This window comes from Bufo bufo, chromosome 2 (assembly GCF_905171765.1).
Source record: "Bufo bufo chromosome 2, aBufBuf1.1, whole genome shotgun sequence".
NCBI lineage: Eukaryota > Metazoa > Chordata > Amphibia > Anura > Bufonidae > Bufo > Bufo bufo.
In genome coordinates, this window is record NC_053390.1 from 19487256 (window position 1) to 19512927 (window position 25672).

The window sequence follows — 25672 nt, forward strand, 5'->3', positions numbered from 1 at the left end:
ACAGGAGGGTTAGTCTGTAGGAGCAATGAAGGTTACAGCGCTAGGAGAAAGTATAATATGAGCAAAAAGACAATGGGCCAGATTTATCATTACTCTGACAGCTCACTCCACTTTAACATATGGCTGAAGTCAGTTTTAGCCAAGTCAGATTTATGATCGGCCCTTTAAGACTGTAATAAATCTGGTTTGATGGTAGCAGTTTATCCGTCAGTAAGCAGCTTTACAAAAGTCGCACGTTTTTATGAAAAAGTCGCACGTTTTTATTTAAAAGTCGCATGTTCTATTAAAAAGTCTCATACGATAAGCATGGTCCTCACTGGAGTGAAATTGCAACTTTTTTGCGACTTTTTAAATAGTCCCAATAGTAAATCTGTCTAGAGATTCATTTACATAAGAAAACACGCCCACTTTCAGAAAACAGGCTAGCATAGTGCAGAGCAGAAAAAAGTCGCAAATTTGTGCGCAGTTTTAGCGTTTGGGACTTTTTCACTCCATTATTCTGACCTGAGTGAGCTAATGATAAATCTGGCCCAATGTCTGTCAGTGACAATGGTGACGCTGTCATGCAGCAAATATAAGACTTTATTTTATCTGTAAATACTGTTTGAATGAAGATTAAATATTAATATGTCCACATACATTATAAAACTATTACATGGAGTGTCGTTACTTCTCCCCATGTCACTCTGGACTCTCCCGCAGTGTGGGTGGAGGTGTGAATACAGTGATGAGAAGCAAGGTTCATAGGGACAGTCCATCTTCACTGCTCAGGAAGTAAACAAGGCTCTTCTTCTCTTCCAAGAAATATAATGTAGTTGTTTGGCTGATCCAGGATAATTCCACCCAGAACATAAATATTCTTATTGGCTTTTAAGCTGGAGATACACGGTGACATCAGATGATATGTTGCATTATGACACTACATAGAATGACTGTCAATGGGTTCATAATGTGACACACTACATGTCATGACAATCACATAAATTTCAACACTTGGATTCTTCTTGGTTGCAGGTCATATGTGACTTTTCCATGATAGAACACAATGCAAGTCATGGTCAAATACAACTTGTGCAGTTTGGCAGGTATTTCAACTGCCAAATCTCAGCTCTAAAATAGCTGCATGACAGCAAGTTTCAGACACGTTTTGAGACTGTTCTGAGACTCGCAGCATGTGATACTTGTTGCCATATAGCCCAAAACTTAACTTCTGTGAATAAGATGGATTTAAAATGCTATTTTACTCTTATTGCATTTGCCAAATCTAAAAAACATTATAGTTTATCTTGATCTGCTAAGTTTAAGAATTTTTGTTCCTTCTTACAAAACATTAAAAAAAATATCAAAATGGCTTCTCCCCTGTGTGACTTCTCTGATGTCTAACAAGACATGATTTATGTGTAAAACATTTCTCACATTCTAAACATGAATATGGCTTCTCTCCTGTGTGACTTCTCTCATGTACAACAAGATTTGATCTCTTTGTAAAACATTTCCCACATTCTGAACACAAATATGGTTTCTTTTTTGTGTGAGTTCTATCATGTATAACAAGACTTGACTTATCTATAAAACATTTTCCACATTCTGAACATGAATATGGCTTCTCTCCTGTGTGATTTCTCTCATGTGTAACAAGATATGATCTCTTTGTAAAACATTTCCCACATTCTGTACATGAAAATGGCTTCTCTCCTGTGTGACTTTTCCAATGTTCAATAAGATGTGATTTATATGCAAAACAGTTCCCACATTCTGAACAGGAATATGACTTCTCTCATGTGTGAATTCTCTTATGTTTAACAAGATTTGATTTATCTGTGAAACATTTCCCACATTCTGAACATGAATATGGTGTCTCTCCTGTGTGACTAATCCTATGTCTAACAAGATTTGATTTATCTGAAAAACATTTCCCACATTCTGAACACGAATATGGTTTCTCTCCTGTGTGAATTCTCTTATGTTGAACAAGACTTGATTTAACTTTAAAACATTTCCCACATTCTAAACACGAATACGGCTTTTCTCCTGTATGACATCTATTATGTTTAACAAGACATGATTTTTTTGTAAAACATTTCCCACATTCTAAACAGGAGTATGGCTTCTCTCCTGTGTGATTTCGCTCATGTCTAACAAGATCTGATTTTTGTGTAAAACATTTCCCACATTCTGAACAGGAATATGGCTTCTCTCCTGTGTGACTAGTCCTATGTCTAACAAGATTTGAGTTATCTCTAAAACATTTCCCACATTCTGAACATGAATATGGCTTCTCTCCTGTGTGATTTCTCTCATGTGTAACCAGATATGATCTCTTTGTAAAACATTTCCCACATTCTGTACATGAAAATGGCTTCTCTCCTGTGTGACTTTTCCAATGTTCAATAAGATGTGATTTATATGCAAAACAGTTCCCACATTCTGAACAGGAATATGACTTCTCTCATGTGTGAATTCTCTTATGTTTAACAAGATTTGATTTATCTGTGAAACATTTCCCACATTCTGAACATGAATATGGTGTCTCTCCTGTGTGACTAATCCTATGTCTAACAAGATTTGATTTATCTGAAAAACATTTCCCACATTCTGAACACGAATATGGTTTCTCTCCTGTGTGAATTCTCTTATGTTGAACAAGACTTGATTTAACTTTAAAACATTTCCCACATTCTAAACACGAATACGGCTTTTCTCCTGTATGACATCTATTATGTTTAACAAGACATGATTTTTTTGTAAAACATTTCCCACATTCTAAACAGGAGTATGGCTTCTCTCCTGTGTGATTTCGCTCATGTCTAACAAGATCTGATTTTTGTGTAAAACATTTCCCACATTCTGAACAGGAATATGGCTTCTCTCCTGTGTGACTAGTCCTATGTCTAACAAGATTTGAGTTATCTCTAAAACATTTCCCACATTCTGAACATGAATATGGCTTCTCTCCTGTGTGATTTCGCTCATGTCTAACAAGATCAGATTTTTGTGTAAAACATTTCCCACATTCTGAACAGGAATATGGTTTCTCTCCTGTGTGACATCTATCATGTCTAACAAGATCTGATTTTTGTGTAAAACATTTCCCACATTCTGAACATGAATATGGCTTCTCTCCTGTGTGACTTCTCTCATGTGTAACAAGATGTGATCTCTTTGTAAAACATTTCCCACATTCTGAACATGAATATGGCTTCTCTCCTGTGTGACTTCTCTCATGTATAACAAGATCTGTTTTTTGTGTAAAACATTTCCCACATTCTGAACATGAATATGGCTTCTCTCCTGTGTGAATTCTCTTATGTTGAATAAGATATGATGTTTTTGTAAAACATTTCCCACATTCTAAACAGGAGTATAGCTGCTCTGCTGTGTGAATTCTTCTGTGTGTAGAAAGTCTTGATTCTTCTATAAACTGTTTACCACCCTGAAACTTTTTATTCCCTTTCTGACCTGTATTTTTGGTAACAATCTGTAATTGGTCAGGGGAAGGTCCCTCATGATGAGGGGGATTATATAATAGATCTGTACTTTGAAGTCCTGGGTGTACACTAAGGGTAATGATGTTTTCTCCTGAGGAGCACTGAATGATATCTTCAGCTTCTTCTTTATAATTTAGTGATAATACAGCTTTGCCCTTAATATTTTTACTGGAATGCTCTGTGAAAAAAAAAAACACATTAGAATTTGTGATTATTTTTCAAACTATTCAGTGGACAAACCTAGAACATTACTATTAGGCTGTAATTGGATATATGGTATAAACGTATAAACCAGCTCTGCCTCTAATGCCACCAGATGTAAGGTAGCTATCCTATAAGTTAATGTCCGACTTTTTAAACAGGTCTTGAGGCGTGACTTGGATAATGATTATGTCAGCATCATTAATGGTCCTTTTTGTGTACCTGCTGCTGAAAAACACACACTGCTCAGTACAAGATGCAGTTTCCCTGGTTCTGGTGTGAGAGATCCTCCTTCCTCCAGCAGCAGGTTCAGTGTGTAATTACACCTCCTAATTCCTTCTGCTGTTATTTTACTGCAGCCTGGACTAAGCTTGTATGAGACAGCAGAAGCGGGGGAGGAGGTACACTGAAAGGAGCATGTTACTTAACCCCTTAAGGACACAGCCCTATTTCACCTTAAGGACCAGGCCATTTTTTGCAAATCTGACCAGTGTCACTTTAAGTGCTGATAACTTTAACCTCTTAAGGACACATGACGTACCGGTACGTCATGATGTCCTGGTACTTAAGGACACATGACGTACCGGTACGTCATGTGTTGTTCCGATCACTGCCGCCCGGCCGGCAGTGATCGGAACCCGGTGCCTGCTCAAATCATTGAGCAGGCACCTAGGCTAAATGCGCGGGGGGGTCCCGTGACCCCCCCATGTCGGCGATCGCGGCAAACCGCAGGTCAATTCAGACCTGCGGTTTGTTGCGCTTTATGCAGTTTCTGATCGCTGCGGTCCCTGACCGCGGCGATCAGAAACTTTAGTGTGCCGAAAATATATTTTTATCACCCCCCCTGCACCTCTGAATGATTTTAGCCCGGTGGGAGGTGCAGGGGGGGTGTTGCGGGCGGTGGGGGCGGTGCGGGAGGCGGGCGGTGCGGCAGGCGGGATCGCGATCCCCCGCCCGCCTCCCATGGAATAATCGTTGGTGTAGAGTGGGTATACCAGGGTGCCAGCACATTGCTGGCACCCTGGTATAAACGGCTGACATCGGTGATGCGATGTCAGCCGTTTAACCCTTTCCATACAGCGGTCCGTACGGACCGCTGTATGGAAAAAGTTAACAGTAAGAGGGAGCTCCCTCCCTCTCCCATCGGGGGGCTGCTGTGCCTTTGCAGCCCCCCGATGGAGAGGGAGAGAGCCCCCAGACAGCCCCCCGACAGATCCCCTCCTTACCCTTCCCCGTCTGCGAAGTTCTGAGCAGACGGGGAAGGTTCCCATGGCAACAGGACGCCTCTCAGGCGTCCTGCTGTCCATGGTGCTGAACAGATCTGTGCTGAAAGCATAGATCTGTTCAGTGTAAGTAAAATACAGTGCAGTACAATATATATTGTTCTGTACTGTATTATACAGACATCAGACCCACTGGATCTTCAAGAACCAAGTGGGTCTGGGTCAAAAAAAAAAGTGAATAAAAGTGAAAAAAAAGTAAAAATCAAAAAACACATTTATCACTGATAAAAAATGAAAAAAATAAAATTCCCTACACATGTTTGGTATCGCCGCGTCCGTAACGACCTGATCTATAAAACGGTCATGTTACTTTACCCGAACGGTGAACACCATAAAAATAAAAAATAAAAAACTATGATGAAATTGAAATTTTGCCCACCTTACTTCCCAAAAAAGGTAATAAAAGTGATCAAAAAAGTCGCATGTACGCCAAAATTGTAACAATCAAACCGTCATCTCATCCCGCAAAAATCATACCCTACCCAAGATAATCGCCCAAAAACTGAAAAAACTATGGCTCTCAGACTATGGAGACACTAAAACATCATTTTTTTTGTTTCAAAAATGAAATCATTGTGTAAAACTTACATAAATAAAAAAAAAGTATACATATTAGGTATCGCCGCGTCCGTATCGCCCGGCTCTATAAAAATATCACATGATCTAACCCCTCAGATAACCACCGTAAAAAAAAAAAAAAAAAAACGGTGTAAAAAAAGCCATTTTTTGTCATCTTACGTCACAAAAAGTGTAATAGCAAGCAATCAAAAAGTCATATGCACCCCAAAATAGATGCCAATCAAACCGTCATCTCATCCCGCAAAAAATGAGACCCTACTTAAGATAATAGCCTAAAAACTGAAAAAACTATGGCTCTTAGACTATGGAGACACTAAAACATTTTTTTGGTTTTAAAAATGAAATCATTGTGTAAAACTTACATAAATAAAAAAAATTGTATACATATTGGGTATCGCCGCGTCCGTGACAACCTGCTCTATAAAATTACCACATGATCTAACCTGTCAGATGAATGTTGTAAATAACAAAAAAAAAACGGTGCCAAAAAAGCTATTTCTTGTTACCTTGCCGCACAAAAAGTGTAATATAGAGCAACCAAAAATCATATGTACCCTAAACTAGTACCAACAAAACTGCCACCCTATCCCGTAGTTTCTAAAATGGGGTCACTTTTTTGGAGTTTCTACTCTAGGGGTGCATCAGGGGGGCTTCAAATGGGACATGGTGTAAAAAAAAACAGTCCAGCAAAACCTGCCTTCCAAAAACCATATGGTGTTCCTTTCCTTCTGCGCCCTGCCGTGTGCCCGTACAGCGGTTTACGACCACATATGGGGTGTTTCTGTAAACTACAGAATCAGGGCCATAAATAATGAGTTTTGTTTGGCTGTTAACCCTTGCTTTGTAACTGGGAAAAAAATATTAAAATGGAAAATCTGCCAAAAAAGTGAAATTTTGAAATTGTATCTCTATTTTCCATTAAATCTTGTGCAACACCTAAAGGGTTAACAAAGTTTGTAAAATCTGTTTTGAATACCTTGAGGGGTGTAGTTTCTTAGATGGGGTCACTTTTATGGAGTTTATAATCTAGGGGTGCATCAGGGGGGCTTCAAATGGGACATGGTGCCAAAAAAACAGTCCAGCAAAATCAGCCCTTCAAAAACCAAACGGCGCACCTTTCACTCTACGCCCCGCTGTGTGCCCGTACAGTAGTTTACGGCCACATATTGTGTGTTTCTGTAAACAGCAGAGTCAGGGCAATAAAGATACAGTCTTGTTTGGCTGTTAACCCTTGCTTTGTTAGTGGAAAAAATGGGTTAAAATGGAAAATTAGGCAACAAAATGAAATTCTCAAATTTCATCGCCATTTGCCAATAACTCTTGTGCAACACCTAAAGGGTTAACGACGTATGTAAAATCAGTTTTGAATACCTTGAGGGGTGTAGTTTCTTAGATGGGGTCACTTTTATGGAGTTTCTACTCTAGGGGTGCATCAGGGGGGCTTCAAATGGGACATGGTGTAAATAAACCAGTCCATAAAAATCAGCCTTCCAAAAACCATACGGCGCACCTTTCCCTCTACGCCCCGCTGTGTGGCCGTACAGTAGTTTACGGCCACATATTGGGTGTTTCTGTAAACGGCAGAGTCAGGGCAATAAAGATACAGTCTTGTTTGGCTGTTAACCCTTGGTTTGTTAGTGGAAAAAATGGGTTAAAATGAAAAATTAGACAAAAAAATGAAATTCTCAAATTTGCTCCCCATTTGCCAATAACTCTTGTGCAACACCTAAAGGGTTAACAACGTATGCAAAATCAGTTTTGAATACCTTGAGGGGTGTAGTTTCTTAGATGGGGTCATTTTTGGGTGGTTTCTATAATGTAAGCCTCGCAAAGTGACTTGAGACCTGAACTGGTCCCTAAAAATTGAGTTTTTGTAAATTTCAGAAAAATTTCAAGATTTGCTTCTAAACTTCTAAGCCTTATAACTTCCCCAAAAAATAAAATATCATTCCCAAAACAATTCAAACATGAAGTAGACATATGGGGAATGTAAAGTCATCACAATTTTTGGGGGTATTACTATGTATTACAGAAGTAGAGAAACTGAAACTTTGAAATTTGCAAATTTTTCCAAATTTTTGTTAAATTAGGTATTTTTTGGTGCAAAAAAAATTTTTTTTTTGACTCCGTTTTACCAGTGTCATGAAGTACAATATGTGACGAAAAAACAATCTCAGAATGGCCTGGATAAGTCAAAGCGTTTTAAAGTTATCAGCACTTAAAGGGACTCTGGTCAGATTTTCAAAAAATGGCCTGGTCCTAAGGTGTAAAAAGGCTGTGTCCTTAAGGGGTTAAAACGCTTTGACTTACCCAGGCCGTTTTTTCGTCACATATTGTACTTCATGACACTGCTAAAATTGGGTCAAAAAAGTTAATTTTTTTGCATAAAAAAATACAATTTTTACCAAAAATTTAGAAAAATTAGCAAATTTCAAAGTTTCAGTTTCTCTACTTCTGTAATACATAGTAATACCCCCAAAAATTGTGATGACTTTACATTCCCCATATGTCTACTTCATGTTTGTAGCATTTTGGGAATGATATTTTATTTTTTGGGGATGTTACAAGGCTTAGAAGTTTAGAAGCAAATTTTGAAATTTTTCAGAAATCTTCAAAATCCCAAAATCTTTTTATGGACCAGTTCAGGTTTGAAGTCAGATTGTGAGGCTTAGATAATAGAAACCTCCCAGAAATGACCCATTCTAGAAACTACACCCCTCAAGGTATTCAAAACTGTTTTTTCAAACTTTATTAACCCTTTAGGTCTTCCACAAGAGTTAATGGCAGATTGAGAAACAATTTCAAAATTTCTATTTTTTGGAAAATTTTCCAATATAATCAATTTTTTCCAGGAGTAAAACAAGGGTTAACTGCCAAACAAAACTCAATATGGGTTGCCCTGATTCTGTAGTTTGCAAAAACACCCCATATGTGGTCGTAAAACTACTGTTTGGCCGAACGGGAGCACATAGAAGGAGGGGAACGCCATATGGGTTTTGGAAGGCAGATTTTGCAGGAATGGTTTTGTTTATACCATGTCCCATTTGAAGCCCCCCGTTGCACCCCTAGAATAGAAATTTCAAAAAAGTGACTCCATCTAAGAAAGTACACCCCTCAAGGTATTCAAAACTGGGTTTACAAACTTTGTTAACCCTTTAGGTGTTCCACAAGAGTTAATGGCAGATGGAGAAACAATTTTGAAATTTCTATTTTTGGAAAATTTTCCATTTTTTGACCCTTACTTTATTACTGGAAAAAATGGGTTAACAGCCAAACAAAACTCAAAATGGGTTGCCCTGATTCTGTAGTTTGCAGAAACACCCCATATGTGGTCGTAAACTACTATTTGGCTAAACGGCAGGACATAGAAGAAGGGGAACGTCATATGGTTGTTGGAAGGCAGATTTTGCTGGACTGGTTTATTTACACCATGTACCCTTTCAACCCCCCTGATGCACCCCTAGAGTAGAAACTCCATAAAAGTGACCCCATCTAGGAAACTACGGGATAAGCTGGTTGTTGTTTTGGGACTATTTTAGAGGTAAATTTGATTTTTGGTTGCTCTATATTACTCTTTTTTGAGGCAATGTAACAAAAAAATGAAATTCTAAAATTGTTTCTACATTCGCTATTTAGTTTTGTTGAACACCTAAAGGGTTAACATAGTTTGTAAAGTAACTTTTGAATACCTTGAGGGGTGTAGTTTCTTAGATGGGGTCACTTTTTTGGAGTTTCTAGTCTAGGCTACATCAGGGGGGCTTCTAATGGGACATGGTGTCAAAAAAAAAAACTGTCCATCAAAATCTGCCTTCCAGAAACCATATGGAGTTCCCTTCGTTCTATGCCCTGCCGTGCGGCTATATAGCCATTTACGACCACATATGGGGTGTTTCTGCAAACTACAGAATCGGGGCAATAAATATTTAGTTTTGTTTGGCTGTTAACCCTTGCTTAAAAATTGGTGTTTTGGCACCGTTTTTATTTTATATTTTTAACACCGTTCATCTGAGGCATTTGGTCAAAAGTTATTTTTATAGCGACGACTTTTACGCACGCGACGATGCCCAATATGTATGGCTCTCAGACTTTGGAGACACTAAGCAGGCATCCTAAAACTGCGGCCCTCCAGATGTTGTAAAACTACAATTCCCACCATGCCCTGCTGATGGCTGTAGGTTGTCTGGGCATGCTGGGAGTTATAGTTTTACAACATCTGGAGGGCCGCAGTTTGAGGATGCCTGCACTAAAACTAATATTTTTTGGGGAAACAAAAATTGTTTCCGTGTCTCCAAAGTCTGAGAGCCATAGTTTATTATGTTCTCTAGTGGACTGTTGGGGATTATAAAAATTTAGTACTCCATGGAAGTGTGATACTCCCTGAAGCAATCGATAACGCAGAGGCCCGGATGATCGGGGCAAGTGTCACATTGAGTGGTGGTGTCCTTCCGTATCCCCCTCTTGTGACACACTCTGCACTTTTTTTGGGTTCGTCCCTTCTTTCCAGTATGGGGGACCACACCTGGAAAGTGTTGGCCAGGGACGATCCGGGCGCCTCCAGTTCCCGAGGTACTCCGGCCTGCTCTTTCCCGGTCCGAAAAGATCAGGACCTTGAGGACTGCCTCATAGAATTGGAGGAATGTCCCTGTGCTGCCAGCGCTTCGGGATAGTACAAAAGAGTTGTACATGGCAACCTGTACCAAGTAGACCGCAACTTTTTTGTACCATGCCCGGGTTTTGCGCATGGCGTTATATGGCGTGAGGACTTGATCAGATACATCAACTCCTCCCATATACCGATTGTAGTCGACGATACAATCGGGCTTGAGGACCGTTGCCGCGGTACCTCGCACAGGGACAGGGGTGGTGCTGTTACCGTGGATTGTGGACAGCATAAGGACATCCCTCTTGTGCTTATACCTGACCAGCAACAGGTTTCCACTAGTAAGTGCACGGGTCTCACCCCTGGGGGTAGGTACCTGGAGGGGGTAGGCAGGGAGGCCGCGTATTGATTTTTCCGCACGGTCCCACAAGCGAATGTGGATCTGGCGGCAAGGGACCTGAACAAGGGGATACTGGTATAAAAGTTATCGACATACAAGTGGTAACCGTTATCCAGCAGTGGGTACATAAGGTCCCACACGAGTTTCCCGCTAACACCCAGAGTGGGGGGACATTCTGGGGGTTCAATACGGGAATCTCGCCCCCCGTACACACAAAATTTGTAAGTGTACCCTGAGGTACTCTCACAAATTTTGTATAGCTTCACGCAATACCTCGCCCGCTTTGTGGGAATATATTGGCGGAAACTGAGTCTCCCCTTGAACGCAACGAGAGACTCATCAACTGCGACCTCCCTTCCAGGTACGTAGGCCTGCTGAAACGTGGCCCCAAAGTGATCGATGACCGGCCGTATCTTATACAGCCGGTCATAGGCAGGATCACCTTGGGGTGGACATGCTGCATTATCGGAATAATGCAGACATTTCCGGATGGCCTCAAACCGGGAGCGTGTCATGACCATACTGTACAGTGGGGTCTGGTATAGGACGTCCCCACTCCAGTATTGCCTGACACTGGGTTTTTGGACTAGACCCATATGCAGCACGAGGCCCCAAAATGTCCTCATCTCGGCTGCACTGACCGGCGTCCAGCCACCGGGTCTAGCCAAAAATGAGCCTGGGTTTTGAGCGACGAACTGTTGGGCGTACAGATTTGTCTGCTCCACCATCAGATTCACCAGTGGGTTACTGAAAAAAAAAAATAGTCAATTTCAGTAAACCCCACTGTGGGAATCTGGATTCCAGGATTGCCAGCAAAATCCGGAATCTCAGGCTCAAAATCCACTGGGGGACACCAACTAAGTTCATCGGCAGGGGGCTCCGGTGGACTTATTTGGTGGGCCGGGAAACCAGTACGAACCCCAGGGTGGCTCGTACTAGGGTGGACCACAGGATCCCTAGCATGTGGGGCCCCTGGCTCCGCCTGGCGGCTCATCGTCATCAGATGATGATGAGGAGGATGCGGATGATAAAAGGAACGTGGGGTCATCCTCATCCTCACTGGGGCTCTCAGAGTCGGAGGCAATCTGGGCGTATGCCTCCTCGGCCGAGAACATCCGGCGGGCCATGGGTGTGTGTGCGTGTATGTGTGCGTGTGTGGAAAACTTTATTATATGTGCGTGTGTGTGGGGGCAACGGGTGTTCGCGTACTTAAAAAGGCAAAAAAAAAAAGGGCAAGTGTTAGGAAAAAAAAAAGTTCAAATTTGCTGATCAGCGGTAGGGGGGGGGGGGGGTTCTGGGGTCTGATAGATGGATCAAAGAAAGTTTTGAATAAAAGTACTTTTTCTTTTTTTTTCCTAACTAACTTTTCCCTTCTTTCCCTGCCTAACGGTGCCTCTCCCTCACTGACCCTAACCTACCTGGGTGGCGATGGGTGCAGGAGGGTGATGGATATCGATTAGGGGGACTCAGGAGCTGGTGCTGGATGATGCTGCCGGGTGCTCGTGCAGAACAGGAAGAGGAGGGGAGAGAGGAGCGCAGGAAGTTTGAATCTCGCGCCTCTCTCCCCTGCACCAATCAGCACCCTGGACAGCAGTGTTCAGCACCAGGGCCAGCACAGCCTCTCCAAATCTTCGGACTGCGATTGGTGGTGTATAATCACGCCACCGATTGCAGTCTTTTTCCGGTTCATCGGGTCACAGGACACCCGAATGGACCGGAAACGCAGAAAACAGCAGGTCTGAATTGACCTGCGGTTTTCTGCGATCGCCGATACGGGGGGGTCAAATCACCCCCCCGTGTTGTTAGGGGATGCCGGCTGAATGATTTCAGTCGGCATCCCGTTGCGATTAACCCCCGCGGCGCCGGAATCCCGATTTTAAGTTAGGACGTACCGGTACGTCCTGTGTCCTTAAGGACTCGGGAAATAGGGCGTACCGGTACGTCCTATGTCCTTAAGGGGTTAAGGAGCAGATGGATGCTGGGAAGGTACAGAAACTAAAATGGAAAATCGCTATGACCTCAAAGGGCTAAGAATCTGATCATCTGAGAATCTGATCATGACCACCATCTACATTTAGAAAAATAGCTTTACCATGAGGTAAAGCACACATCTCAGTCTTAAATCACGGACATGACAATTCGGTCTATATAGCCTAATGGCCGCACAGACACCAGATCTCAGGTTTATAGACCTCTTCAGGATGCAGTGGAATTGACAGAGTGAGGTCATCAATCAGAACCTATAATAAAGGTTTCCTGCACTTTGTTGGGTCAATTACACTAAGAATTCAAGATGTTCTAAGGGGAACGAGGGTCCTATCAAGAATTAAAAGGTGGAGCTAATGAAGTGTCCTGTGAGTGCAGGTAATCATCACTGAGACGTCTGTGGTCTGTACAATAATCACATGTGACATCGGGGCTTCCTAATAATCATGGAGACTGGAGTGCACCGAAAAAAAGCCAAACATCTTTAACCACTTAATGACTAAGCTAGTTAAATTAACAATCTTTTTTTTTTTTTTTCATTGTTATATTCCAAGACCTAAAACTTTTATATTTTTGTCTGTGGCTGTGTGAGGACTTATGTTTCACTACTCCTACCAAAACTACAGAAAAAGTAACATTTTTATATGACTTGTATTTTGTGACATGAGTTGTATTTGTCAATGGAATCATTTACTTGTAATTTATTATTTAGCTTTAATTATTTTTATTTCATGAAAGAACATAAAAAGCCCCAGCAGGACTTCCGGTTCCGGCGCCACCATGGAAGGCAGCATGTGCTAGGAGCTCCGTCCCCTGTAGCACCACAAAGTGCATTATCCCCTAAAAACTGATTGCTCCAAAACTACAAACAGTCAGGAAAATGTATTTGAATAGCCGATCACCGGTTTATGGACCGATTCGTAATACCCATGGGGAGAAAATCTCAAAGAAATGCAAAGCTCTGCAAGGTGCGAACAGAAGCCAAAATAGCAGCGCAAACAGAAGACGGAGGCTCACAAACCCCGGTCATAACGGACTCAGAAAACCCTACTCCAGATATGGAGGGGGATAGGCTGGACATAGACTATAAATATCTAGCTGTGCAAGTTGTTGCCCGCATTCTACCTGACCTCCAGGAAGCTCCTCCACAGTGTCACAGTCCTTTTCGGCCCTGCAATCCGAGGTCACACAACATACCACACGCCTCGACGAGTTGGAGGCCAGAGTGGCAGCAGTTGAAGCTGAGAACAAGTCAGCCCATGCTCACCTCACCAAAGCCCTGGCTGAAAATGCCAGACTCTGGAGCAAGATAGATGACCTCGAAAACCACTCAAGGCGGAGTAATCTCCGCATAGTTGGCCTCCCAGAGAGTATCCCAGCCAGAGATCTCACCGCCATCTATGAATATGAACTACCAGAAGCCCTGGGACTATCGACTCGTTGTAAGGTGGAAAGGGCACATAGGGTGGGCCAAGGCGTCCCACCTGAAACCAACAATAGACAGAATAGACCATCTGCGACATCCGCTCATGGTAACAGAACACGTCAAGTTATTGTAAAGTATCTAGATTATTCGGACAAAGCAGCTATATTGCGAGCTTACAAGCAGGGAGGTGGTGTTGTGACACTGCAAGGCCACCGAATTCTATTATTTGGAGACTTTTCTGCTAAAGTGAGTCACCGCAGACGTGCTTTCGCCCCTATTTGCTCCACACTCTTTAAAAACCAAACCCGCTTCTCTTTATTATTTCCCGCCACCTTAAAAATATTCCATCCAGATGGGTCAACAACCTTCGTCGATCCAGAAGAGGCCACCCACGTCCTGATGGGATCCCGCCAAGGAATCGGAACACTCCTGGCTCGCACCTATACAGAAGAAACCTCGACAACTCTTCAAAAAAAGGAGTGATAGGATGGCCACAAGCACTGACCGGATGCCCTCCGCCCAGAAACGAGGATCTCCTACTCCTGGTCTTCAGAATTAATGAACAGCAACACCTGGATAAGTATTCCGCTTCATATTCACATGCTGGGGGTTTGTTGCTGTTAATATGTCGAGAGTATAACCTGAAAATTGTGATTGGAAGCGGACACTAGGTGGGAAACCGTTAATTGAACTTTAATGTTTGGTCTTGATTTTGCCTATACACCTGATGGTGCCCACGCTGATGGCAGGCGCTGCAAAGACCCGCCAACGGAAAAGTCGGCATTTGAGTTAGCCCCTAACACCTCCCAGTGAGATATTGATAGAGCCGAAGGGGGCTTTATGTCTTATTATTTTTACTAGATATTTTTTTTCTTTTTCTTTTACCATTCTACTGTCACGGCTGGGGATGGGGGAAATCCTCAGCCGTGCGTGCCGGATGATGTAATGGCTGCTCAGCCAGGAGAACAGGATAGGGAGCAGGTCACCTCCTAACAGCGTCCCTACCCTGACCCTAACTCCTAACTGCATGGGCCGACCTTAAAGGTAGGAGGACCCATGCGCAGGAACCTCGGATCCCTAACTCACCCTCCGTCCGGTCCCTGCGCTAGGAGTCAGGGTAAGACAACCTACTCCTCCTAGGCACGGAGGAGCAGGAGTCTCACTGGCCAAGCTATTGGGAAAAGGGGAACAAATGCAAGCCTATGTATATGGCAGGTGCTGCACTAGTTCCAGCCACCTGCCACAGCCCTGCTGACTGGATCCGTGTGCAGGAAAGCTGAAGTCCACAAATAGCAAACAGAAGTCAGCACAAACTCATCCACACACCGGAACCCAGATACATGGCAGCACTGAATAATAGAGGAAAACATAAACCGAACATCACACAGACTTAGCTAAACTTAAACTTATGACCACAGTGGTGGCTCTCACAGGCGGATAGAAAAGACAGGAGGCTGCTCCAGCTAGCAAGACTGAAACAACCTACTGAGCCCTGCTAAAGAGAGGGTCTATATAGGCCCAAGTGGCCACACCCAAGGGTTGGACACACCCAGTGACATCACACACACATTGGGAAGGAAGTTAACCCTTCCAGTACCACAGAAGGGAAAGACACATAAAGGGGAAGTGCACACAATACATAATACACCATGCACACAACACACACACCTAACATAAAGAAAGTCAGGTGAGACAGCATGCCAGGGCAGCAAGCTGCCTAGCAACGCTAAGGCTGCTCTGCTGCTAAATACAACACTAGTTGCCCGCGGCAACCACAAGTGAGGCCACACACAAGCGGCCCTCACCCGTGGTTGAACACCCATACAAAACAGCAGGCAACTGCATGCGGTAAAGAAGTCACGGTCATGGGCATGGCCGTGACATCTACTTAGTACTTTACACGGTTATGCTTTGTGGAAGCTGATGGGTGGGGTCACTCATGTTATGGTTATATTTAATGTTCCTTCTGCTAGAAAAAATTAAAGTCCGATATAATAGTGCCAGTAGAGATCTTTCTACTTTCGAAGGTTGCAGGAAATGCTTCTACCATTAGCAACCTATCATTGTTACAAGTTAGAGTTAGGGGAGTTGAGGGGATACATTGCGCTCTCTGTTCTGACGGGGTGGATTAGTTCAGCGCAACAAAGGTTTCCCTAATGACTAGTTCTTTGAAGATAGCGTCTTGGAATATAAAGAGTTTAAGGTCCCCTAGCAAACGTATGATGGTCCTGAAACATCTTAGGCGTTTGAAAGTGGACATTGCCCTCCTACAGGTGACTTATTTTTTAGAAAGTGATTTATTCCGCATGAAACATCTCTGGGTGGGGGAAGTATATGGTTCAGAGGCTGTGGGTAAAAAAGAAGGAGTACTTACACTGCTGCGGCGTGGTCTCCCTTTCACCGTGCTAACACACAACCATGACGATGTGGGGAGGATCTCACATCTACATCTGACCTCTCCAGGTGGTGATATTAGCATATATAATATTTATGGCCCTAATGAGCCTAATGTGGAATTTTTCGTCACCCTTAGAGGGCATTATCCCGGGATCCTCTCGAAATGAGAATTATAGGAGGCGGTGGTTAGCTAGGAGGAGGACAGGAGAAGGGGGTGGGATGGGGAATAAGCAGGGAACTAAAGATATGAGACTGGCCCATCTTATCAGAGATGCAGACCTAGTTGACACATTGCGAATATTCAACCCTGAGGGTAGGGAGTACACGCGTTTCTCGCATATCCATTTTTTATGATCATGCCTAGACTACATCTTAATTAATAGGAGTATCGTGTGCTTCTCTGAGCCAAAAATAGAAGATATGGTTATCTCTGATAATTTACCGGTCTCGATAATGCTCCGGGAGTATATACCTAAGGGAGAAGACTTCCTTTGGCGATTTCCCTCTAACTTGATCAATGATGAAGACTTCCGGGACCTTCCTCGAGGCTGGTGGCTAGAGTATAAACATGATAACGAGGAGATGTCTAATCCTCAACTACTATGGGATGCGGGAAAGGTGGTACTCCGAGAAAGAATAATGGCCTACATGTACAATAGGAAAAGCTCGGTCAAACTGAAGCTCGCCCAGTTGAGCGACACTCTGAAAGATGCTTACACCGCTTTCCAGAATTGCCCATCTCCTTCCTTGCAGAAACGGTGGCAACAAGACAATGTAGAATATGAGATATGGCTTCAACAATGGGAAATCAAAATCACAGTAAGAAGCATATTTATTTCGCTAAGGAAATAAAGCAGGTAGTCTACTAGCCAGATTAGCCAAGGGACAGAGACCCTCGACCAATATACCAACCCTTAGAGATAGACACGGAGGGGTGAGCTCTCACCCGAAAGAAACAAAAGATCCTGAGAGACTTTTAAAACACTCTGTACGGATCTCCTCTGAAACCAGTAGAGGGAGTAAAAGACTGGTTGAAAGACATCCCACTACCAACACTATCAGAACTAGACAGGGAATCACTTAACGCCCCAATTACCACAGAAGACGTCACTAAAGCCATTAAACATTGGGTAAGGCTCCTGGACCCGATGGTGATACAGGGGAATTCTTTTGCATATTATCCCAGGACATAGCCCCAACGCTCTCCGAAATATACACAGGATTCATGCATGTTACAGGTATACCAACTGAAACAAATAGGGCACATATAAAGGTTTTGCCAAAACCTGGTAAAAGAACCTACATTAGCAGAATCATATCGCCCAATCTCATTGATCAATGTCGACCTTAAGATAGCATCTAAAATACTAGCTGACAGACTGGCACTCATATTGCCGAGGTTGAAAGCCCCAGCACAAGTAGGCTTTGTACAAGGAAGGGCTGCAGTTACAAACATTTGTAAGGTTCTGACAGTCCTAGACGAGGTGAAGATGCGCCCTGTGATTCATCCATCCCCAGCTATAGTCACTATTGATGCTGAGAAAGCTTTTGACAATGTAGACTGGGGATGGATGGGAATTGTATTAGACAGCATGGGCTTCCGTGGCCCATTCCGGCAATATCTTACGGCACTATATACTAACACTCAAGCTAGAATACATACCGCTGGATTTCTCTCCAGCCCTTTCAGCTTGTGCAAGGGCACCAGGTGGGGCTGCCCACTTTCCCCACTTATATTCATCTGGCAATAGAACCATTGTCCCTCAAACTAGGAATGAGAAACAATATAGAGGGCATCAGGATAGGTAGTACAGAGCTAAAACATGCACTCTTCACTGATGACCTGTTGGTCTTCTTGGAACACCCACACAGAGACTTGAAACACCTATTCCAGCTCTTGGCAGAGTTTGGCAACCTGTCAGGTTTCAAGGTAAATGCAACCAAGTTGGAGCTTCTGTTCTTGGGCTGCAATCCATCAAGGGAAGGAGACCAACCTCTAGACGTACCAATACAAATAGCTTCCAGACCCATAAAGTATCTGGGTATCCACATTGGGAAATGACAAGAATCCCTGTATATATTAAACTATCCACCACGGATTAAAATGATTCTAGTTGATATAGAGCGCTGGATGAAATATCCATTATCACTGGGGATGGGGGGGGGGTGAGCTTTTAAAAATGATGTGTATACCAAAGCTCCTCTACCCCATGCAAACCATTCCTCTCCTCCTTAAACACTCCGATATTAACACTCTGGAATCTGCATTTAGATCTTTCAAATGGGCGAGAAGGAGGCCTAGGATATTGCTGGCTAAGTTGCAACTACCCAAAACGTTGGGAGGCCTAGCATTGCTGGACCTGAGATGTTATAACTTGGCCAGCCTTATGAGATACAGGACTGACTGGATCTTTGGCACTAACTTCTATACCAACCATACCCTGGAGGCACAATTAGTCCACCCATGGAAGCTAGAGGCATTATTACACACCAAATGTGCGGCAATACCTTCTTCAGTTAGAACCACTTTATTAGTGAAAGATACCATAGCTGCTTGGAAAGGGTCACGTAAAATATTCGACCTACCTTTCATGCTCTCAAAATACATGGGCATCTGGGGACACCCGGAATTGCCAGCAGGGTTAGAATCTAAACACTTTGTGAGATGGAGGGCTGCGGGCATTAAGTATGCAAAGGATGTGCGGAATATGCAAGAAAAGCGTTATTATTCTTTCACTGAACTTAAGGAACTACATCAGTTAGGGAATGAACACCTGTTAGCATTCCTCCAACTCAAGGGGTTCATTTCCAATAATTTTCATCATCTAGTATGTCAGGGACATAGGAGAAAATCACTATCGGAACTGTATCAGGGAATTAGGGACACCAAGCAGGAAAATACTGCAGAAAAGCTCTTCTCCCAATGGAAGAAGGAGTTCCCCTCCATGGACACAAAAAAAGGTGATTCTGCAGGGCTAAGACAGGATAAGAAAGGTAATCACTAATGAGGGGAGGAGGGAAACACATTTCCGGATGATCCACAGGGCCATATATGGATTCCAGTATGCTTCCAACATTCAATCCCAGACCAGACTGACTAACTGCCCAAAGTGCCACCTCGGAGGCTCTGATCTGTACCATGGGGTATGGTCTTGCTCAGAATCGAATAAATTTTGGAAATTAATCGGGTCTCAAATTAACCATCATCTGAGAATATCGATTCCACTGACTCCCGAACTTATTCTGTTCCATGTTCCTCCTGAGGGGAGGATATTACCCCCAATAATCCACATCTCACTTCTAGTGGCTAAACGATGCCTCTTCAGAGATTGGCTACAACCCCGTGTCCCATCAGTGACAGATGTTTTCCGCCACATTAAAATATGCTTCGATTTGGAAAGAGTAGAGGCAGAACAGTACAAGGGAAGGTATGTTAAGACATTTTAGGGAGATGGGAGGTCTTTGTCAATGCGGTGTTCTCGGATGCCGAATTAAAAGAGCTGATGGAACCCTTTGTGTCTTCTGAATGGTACCTAAAGGGGAAAACTGCAAACACCCTGGGGAGACTTCGGGTGGATTAAAGATTAGCAGGGAATATGATTCTGCCTCCCAGAGAGCGCTGAGAGGGGGAGGGGGAAGGTTGGGGGTTTACATGTTATTATACTTGATTACATACGATGGACTGAATGTTCAACCTAAATGAGGACTTTCTTCGGTGACCGGCTTACTGTACATGTAATTGATCTAGTGTATGTTGTATTGACATGAAAATGTAAAAACTCAAATAAAGATTATATAAAAAAAAAATTAAAAAAATAAAAGCCCCAGCAATTGTCTAATTTTTATTTTTATTTTTTTGCTGTTTTAATGTTTAACCCCTTAGTCACCAGCCTGTTTTGGGCCTTATTGACCAAGCGTTTTTCTTGTTGCTTTTTTTTTTTGCGGGAAAATTTGTAATTTTTAATGGCTCCATTTTGGGGTACACATAACTTTCTGCTAACTTTTATTAACTCTTGATGCGAGAGAGATGAAAAAAACAGCAATACTGCCACAGCATTTGTACGTTATAAATTTTACGTTGTTCATTTTTCGGTAGAAGTAACATAATATCTCTATTCTTTGGGTCAGAACGATTACAGTGATACCAAATACATATAGTTTTTTTTACGGTTTCCTACCTTTTTGCAATAAAATCCCTTTTTTAAGGAAAAAAATGTTTTTGCATTGCCGCTTCCCAAGATCATAACTTTTTTATTTTTCTTTCTATGGAGTTGTGTGAGGGCTTGTATTTTTTCATTGGTATCATTTTGGAGTAAGGGTACTTTCACACTTGTGTTGTTGGATTCCGGCAGGCAGTTCTGTCGTTGCAACTGCCTGCTGGGTTCGGCAATCTGTATGCAAACGGATACCATTTGTAGAGGGATCCGGATGCGGATCTGTCTCACAAATTCATTGAAATACCGGATCCGTCTCTCCGGTTGTCATCTGGAAAAACGGATCCGGTATTTATCTTTTTCACATTTTTAACCCCTTAGGGACCCATGACGTACCGGTATGGCATGGTTCCGGAGTACTTAAGGACCCATGACGTACCGGTATGTCATCTATAGTTCCGATCACCGCCACCCGGCGGGCGGTGATCGGAACACGGTGCCTGCTCAAATCATTGAGCAGGCACCACGGCTGAATGCGAGGGGGGGGTCCCGTGACTCCCCGTGTCGAAGATCGCCGCAAACCGCAGGTCAATTCAACCTGCGGTTTGCGGCTTTTACCTGGTGTGGCAGCGGTGGTCGGCGGTGCCATCGGGTCCCCATGGGGCTGTGGGGGGAAGCCGATGGCATGGAAGACATCGCACTGCCTTCCGGTGATGAGCCTGTGAGATCCAACCCCCTGGATCTCACAGGCCGGAAGCTGTATGAGTAATACACACAGTATTACTCATACAGCCAATGCATTCCAATACAGAAGTATTGGAATGCATTGTAAAGGATTAGACCCCCAAAAGTTCAAGTACCAAAGTGGGACAAAAAATAAAGTGAAAAAAAGTTTCAAAAATAACGTTTTCCCCAAAAAAATTAAGTTTCAAGTAAAAATAAACAAAAACGGAATTTTCCCCAAATAAAGTTAAAAAAAATTGGTAAAAAATAGGGGAAAAAAAAAAAGTATACATATTAGGTATCGCCGTGTCCGTATCGATCGGCTCTATAAACATATCACATGACCTAACCCCCCAGATGAACACGGTGCTAAATAAACCATTTTTTGGTCACCTTACATCACAAAAAGTACAACAGCAAGCGATCAAAAAGGCGTTTGCCCACCAAAATAGTACCAATCTAACCGTCACCTCATCCCGCAAAAAATTAGCCCCTGAGACAATCGCCCAAAAAATAAAAAAACTATGGCTCAAAATATGGAGACACTAAAACATCATTTTTTTTGTTTTAAAAAAGCTGTTATTGTGTAAAACTTACATAAATAAAAAAAAGTATACATATTAGGTAGCGCATCCGTGACAACCTGTTCTATAAAAATATCACGTGATCATTCAGATGAATGTTGTAAAAAACAAAAAATTAAAACGTGCCAAAACAGCTATTTCTTGTTATCTTGCCTCACAAAAAGTGTAATATAGAGCAACCAAAAATCATATGTACCCTAAACTAGTACCAACAATACTGCCACCCTATCCCGTAGTTTCTAAAATGGGGCCACTTTTTTGGAGTTTCTACTCTAGGGGTGAATCAGGGGGGCTTCAAATGGGACATGGTGTCAAAAAAGAAAAATGTCCAGCAAAATCTGCCTTCCAAAAACTGTATGGCATTCCATTCCTTCTGCGCCCTGCCGTGTGCCCGTACAGCAGTTTACAACTACATATGGGGTGTTTCTGTAAACTACAGAATCAGGACCATAAATATTGAGTTTTGTTTGCCTGTTAACCCTTGCTTTGTTACTGGGAAAAATGGATTAAAATGGAAAATTTGCCCAAAAATTGAAATTTTGAAATTGTATCTCTATTTTCCATTAATTCTTGTGGAACACCTAAAGGGTTAACAAAGTTTGTAAAATCAGCTTTGAATACCTTGAGGGGTGTAGTTTATAGAATGAGGTCATTTTTGGGTGGTTTCTATTATATAAGCCTTGCAAAGTGACTTCAGACCTGAACTGGTCCCTAAAAATTGGGTTTTGGAAGATTTCTGAAAAATTTCAAGATTTGCTTCTAAACTTCTAAGCCTTGTAACATCCCCCAAAAATAAAATATCATTCCCAAAATGATCCAAACATGAAGTAGACATATGGGGAATGTAAAGTAATAACTATTTTTGCAGGTATTACTATGTATTATAGAAGTAGAGAAATTGAAACTTGGAAATTTGCTATTTTTTTTTACAAATGTTTGGTAAATTTGGTATTTTTTTTATAAATAAAAATGATTTTTTTTAAACTTCATTTTACCAGTGTCATGAAGTACAATATGTGACGAAAAAACAATCTCATAATGGCTTGGATAAGTCAAAGCTTTTTAAAGTTATCACCACTTAAAGTGACACTGGTCAGATTTGCAAAAAATGGCCAAGTCCGTAAGGTGAAATAGGGCCGAGTCCTTAAGGGGTTAAAGGTCTGTGCACGTGCAGAGCACAAAACCGGATCCGTTTTGCCAGAACACTTGGGGCCAGATCCGGCATTAATGCATTTCAATGGAAAATATTGCAAGGCAAGCGTTCTGGAATTTTGGACAGAGAAATTACTGGAGCATGCTGCAGAATTTTTTCTGTCCAAAAACCGTACAGTGTCTGAACTGAAGACATCCTGATGCATCCTGAACGGATTGCTCTCCATTCAGAATGCATTAGGATAAAACTGATCAGTTTTTTCCCCCGGTATTGAGTTCCTAGGACGGAACTCAATACCGGAAAATTTTAACACAAGTGTGAAAAGTACCCTAAATTACGCTTTTTGATCGCTTGTTATTGAGTTTTTTTGGTGGCAACTGAGAATAAATTTGCAATTCTATCATTTATTTTTTTACGGCGTTCACCGTAGGTGATAATTTACAGGATATTTATATAGTCCGGGTCGTCACGGACGCGGCAGTACCAAACATATAGGGAGATTTTCTTTTGCAATTTTTTTAAATTAAAAAGCGTATTTTCAATGGAAAAAAGCATATTTTTTTACTGTAATTTTTTTTATTTAATAAATGTTTTTTTTTTTTTTCACTTAATAGTCCCACAAGGGGACTATAACAGACAATTTTCAGATTGATTTTAAAATGCAATGCATTATCCCTATATTTCATTGCATTTTAATGTCTGCTATACTGACACTGACCAGCAGGTTGCCCCAGAGAGGCACAGCCTGCTGGAAACTACTCAAGGCAGGCTTGGGGCCTTCATAAGACCCCAGCCTGCCTTTACACACATCGGCACCCCACAATCGCATTTGCAGGGTCCCCATGGGAGACAGAGGGAGTTCGCTCCCTCTGTCAGTGCTTTACATGCAGCGGGCGCCATTGCCCATGGCATGTAAAGCGTTAAACTGTCCGGATCGGCACTCCTGTCGGTCCGGGCTGTTAGTTCAGGACCCCGGCTCTCATGTAAGAGCTGGGTCCCCGCTTCCCTGTGAAAAAGCGGCGGCCCAGTCTAAGGCCCCTTAGTGAACACCGTAATAAGCCGTATAAGTGGTCATTAAGGGGTTAAAGAAGTAACCAGGGCCGGACTGGCCATAGGGCAGACCGAGCATTTGCCCGGTGGGTCGGGCCGCCTCAGGAAAGCCGCCTCAGGGCTCGAGTGGGTGTGACGGGTATGGCCTAATCACACCCCTGTGCTCCGCCTCCTGCCAGCCCCGGCCGCACAGCTTAATCATCATTCATGACTGTCTGATCAGGGCCGGACTGGCCATAGGGCGGGCGGGGCCGCCTCAGGGCTCGAGTGGGTGTGCCGGTATGGCCTAATCACACCCCTCCGTGTGCTCCGCCTCTTGCCAGCCCCGGCCGCACAGCCTAATCATCATTCATGACCGACTCTGAGACGAGTGACACAAAGACACATAGATACTGACTGTGAGTCCACCCCCACTGCTCCGCCTCCTGTGCTCCGCCTTCGTGACTCCATCTTCCGGCGGCCGGCAGCGTAACGTCGCTCACTCCGACGTCACGCGCCTGCTCCGCCTTCATTAATAAAGTGGGAGGAGCATGCGCGCGCGGCGTTACGTAGTGAGTGACGTCACGTCACGTCACGCTGCCGCCGGCCGCCTAGTTTGAATGTTGAGCTTGTTGAAGAGCTGGACTGGAGCCACCCACCAGCTTCTGCCTGCCCGCCCCAGTAGTGCCCAACTGGCTGTGGCTGCCGCCTGCCCATGCCTACTGACTGTCCAAGGCAGTAAGTTAGTGATAGTGATAGATTATTAGATAGTAACTTATGTAAGTGAGCTATTGAGCTTGTAAATAAACTTGTGCAAAGTATATGAGTAGTTAGTAACTACTCATATACTTTGCACAAGTTTATTTACAAGCTCAATAGCTCACTTACATAAGGAACGGCGGGGTCTGTCTTACAATAGGGAGGGACACTGTTATGGGGGGGGGGATATCTGTGGATCATGTGGATGATGACACATATATATAGCACAAGATGCTTGCGCTGCCATATATGTGTGTCATCCACAGATCCCCCCAGCCACCCATAACAGTGTCATCCACAGATGCCGCTATAAAAGTGCCATACAATCCACAGATATCCCCTTAACAGTCTATTAAGGGGATATCTGTGGATTACACTGTTATGGGGTGGGGGTCTGTGGATGACGCACTGTTAATAACAGTGCATCATCCACAGATGCCCCCATAACTGTGTCATCCACTGATGCCCATAACACTTGAGTGTCCTCCACAGATGCCCATAACAGTGCGTCATCCACAGATGCCCCATTAAAGTGTCATTCACAGATCCCCCATAACAGTGCGTCATCCACAGATGCCCCCATAACCGTGTGTCATCCACTGATGCCCATAACAGTGTGTCATCCACAGGTCCCCCATAACAGTGTGTCATCAACAGGTCCCCCATAACAGTGTGTCATACTGTCATCCACAGATCCCCCATAACAGTGCGCCTGCGCACTGAGGAGAGACAGAAAGGAGGGCAAATAATCAGTGGAAGCAAGCAGAGGACGGCACAGCAGACGACTGAAAAGCTTCTTTTGTAAGTAAATTGTTTTATTATAAATGTAGTTTAATGTTTTTGTCTTTTATTATATTCTGGCTTTTGCTTGGTTATGTATGATGCTTTTTGATAATAAGTAAATGTAGTG

At 43.1% G+C, this 25672-nt stretch overlaps 1 protein-coding gene across 1 annotated transcript in view; it reads right to left on the reverse strand.

Moving 5' to 3' along the window:
- Positions 1–1287: 1287 nt before the first annotated feature.
- Positions 1288–25672, reverse strand: part of LOC120991121 — a 496450-nt gene continuing 472065 nt past the window's right edge. The window contains 2 exon segments of the mRNA XM_040420010.1: positions 1288–1697; positions 1782–3362. Coding sequence (XP_040275944.1) covers positions 1343–1697; positions 1782–3362 — 1936 coding nt within the window. The 3' untranslated portion in view covers positions 1288–1342.